Source organism: Palaemon carinicauda, chromosome 10, assembly GCF_036898095.1.
Source record: "Palaemon carinicauda isolate YSFRI2023 chromosome 10, ASM3689809v2, whole genome shotgun sequence".
Classification (NCBI taxonomy): Eukaryota; Metazoa; Arthropoda; class Malacostraca; order Decapoda; family Palaemonidae; genus Palaemon; species Palaemon carinicauda.
This window is the reverse complement of record NC_090734.1, coordinates 16,821,007-16,823,506: the sequence shown is the minus strand read 5'-3', so window position 1 is coordinate 16,823,506 and position 2,500 is coordinate 16,821,007. Positions and strand designations below refer to the sequence as shown.

The following is a 2,500-nucleotide window of genomic DNA, read 5'->3' as shown; positions in this document are numbered from 1 at the left end:
GGCTGATTTACTAACTAAACCTTGTACTAGTAAGCACTTTCTTGAAAATTTCAGTCTTTGGATCAAAGGGCCTTCTTGGTTGAATTCTCCTGACGAGTGGCCTAAGGGTCTTTTGGGTTGTATTCCTGATAATATGAAGAGTGACTTAATTTCTCCTGTAATGTTCCCTAAAAAGGAACCTCTTGTAAATATTAGTAATTTTTCTAGTTTTTCTAGACTTATAAGTGTAGTTTCTAAGGTATTTACTGTTGTACATAAGTTTAGGAAAATTCAAGCTGACCCTGTTGAAGCAGCTTCTAATTACCTTCTAAGGTTGATGCAAGAGGAAGATTTTCCTCTTGAATTATCTTATCTGAAGAGTAGAGATTCTTCAGTGGAAGTTCCACCTTTAGTTAAGCAGTTCAATTTGTTTTTGGACGTAAATGGTATAATGCGAACTAAAGGTCGGATTGACAAGAATATTACTTTATAATTTGAAATTGTCAATCCTATTCTTGTTGACAAGAAGCATCATTTGACTCGGTTGTTGATTTAATATGCCCATTGTAAGTCTATGCATATGGGTTTGCAATGCACTCTTAGTTTTTTGCGCATGATGCATGGTTTGTGGATTGTAAAGGCCAGGCAAACAGTTTTGTCTGTCCTGAAGGATTGTGTTGTATGCAAGCGTTATAATGCTAGCACAGTGAAGTATCCTTCTCCTTCTTCGCTTCCTTCTTCCAGGGTTAATTTGAGTGTGCCTTTTGCTCATACTGGTGTAGATTATACAGGCCACTTATGGTTGAAGGAGAAAAATGGAGAAAAATCTAAGGCGTACATTCTTATTTTCACTTGTTTTAATACAAGAGCTATACATTTGGAAGTTGTCCAGTCTATGTCAACTTCAGAATTTAGATTGGCTTTCATTAGGTTTTCTAATAGGTTTGGTGTTCCTGTCGCTGTTTATTCTGACAATGCCAAATCCTTTTTACAGGCTGGTAATATAATTGAACAGTTACTTACTTCTTCTGAGTTTGAGGAGAGTTTAGGGGCGCTTCAATTTCACATAAGACTATCCCTGTGTACGCAGCGTGGTATGGTGCTGTTTGTGAAAAGTTAATTAAAACATTGAAGCATTGCCGTTTCAAAACTCTTGGTAGATATACTCCTTCATTCTCTGAATTTGTCACTTTCCTCTCTGACATTCAGAAAATTTTAAACAATAGGCCTTTAACCTATAGATCTTGTGAGAATGAGTTAGATATAATTTCTCCAAATCATTTCTTGGTTGGCAGATTCATTCCTTCTTTAATGTTTGGTGATTCTGAACAGGTTCCTGAGTGGGAGTATGGTGAGGAGGATGAGTATTCTTCTCTCCTTGCTCATACTTTGGAAACTAGGGATGGACTTTACGAAAGCTTTAAGGAAAAATGGCTTTCTGAATATCTATTAAGTTTAAAGGAAAAGGAAAGATCTTCCTTTCAGCCTCCAAGAAAGTGGGAAAAGGGGGAAATTGCTCTTTTTAAATTACCTTCAAGATCTAGAACTTATTGGCCCTTAGTTAGAATTATTGAAACATTCAGTACTGTTCGTATTGTTAAGCCTGACAAAACTGAAAGCGTAATTAATGTTAGTTTTTTAATACCTTTAGAATTATATTCTGAGCTTAACGATCCTAATTTACATGTTAAAATTGAACAAGAGGACAATGTTGGTAATTCTGAGACAGATGAAATACTTGACACTGGAACAGCTTCGCCGGATGAAGTATCTACCAGGCCTACCCGCAGTACTGCTCTTGCCTCCAGAAATTTGATAAGAAACTTAGCTCGGGAGGGTAGATTGTAAATAATGTTTTTTTTCGTTTTGTAAGTGTTCTTTTGTGGTAGAGTTAATCTGTCAAAATGGTTCTTTGTGTAACCACTTTTCTTTTTGTTGTTTGGGGAAGATGTAGAAATAGTTGATTGGAGACAGGTAATTACATTCATTGGAAATAGTCGAATTGACTAGTTAAGTAGTTCTTACTTTTCTGTTTTGTTTTGGTGTTCGGACATGGACGATAAGTAAACTGAATGATTGGCTTTTGTTAATATTAAATGTAAATGTTTAACTTTCCCTTTTTTTTATTCTAATTGAAATAACTAATTAAATGTTAAATGTATTCCTTATAAGGAAACAGTTTTGATTTCCCGTCTTTATTTTTCAACGAATGTTCGAGAGCGTTCGAACTAAGGAAAGAAAACGGGAGTCGTTTTCAAGTTGAATCTGACTGGAAGCGTCAGTTGAGCTCAAATCGTTATACCCGGAAGACGATCGCATTCCTTGGAACGAGTGTTCCTTCCATCCATTAAAAAGTGAACTTTTATTTCCAAGAGTTTTCAAGAATCAAGATTATTGCAACGCTATTACTGTGCAGGTAAGTTGATTAATAAAGACTTACCCCTAATTTGATGCCAGTTAGAGATAAATCTAACATGAGAAAGTGAGCAGTTAATCTATATATATATATATATATATATAT

The 2,500-nt window shown here is 35.2% G+C and overlaps 2 protein-coding genes across 2 annotated transcripts in view; one reads left to right on the top strand and one right to left on the bottom strand.

Moving 5' to 3' along the window:
• Nucleotides 1–2,500, bottom strand: part of LOC137647862 (uncharacterized) — an 854,937-nt gene that overhangs the window by 274,386 nt on the left and 578,051 nt on the right. The window lies entirely within an intron of this gene.
• The window catches only part of LOC137648367 (uncharacterized), a 204,306-nt gene that overhangs the window by 20,190 nt on the left and 181,616 nt on the right, over nt 1–2,500 (top strand). Inside the window, exon 2 of the mRNA XM_068381295.1 lies at nt 2,289–2,395. Within this exon, the coding sequence (XP_068237396.1) occupies nt 2,289–2,395 (107 nt within the window). The remainder of the gene's footprint in view (nt 1–2,288; nt 2,396–2,500) is intronic.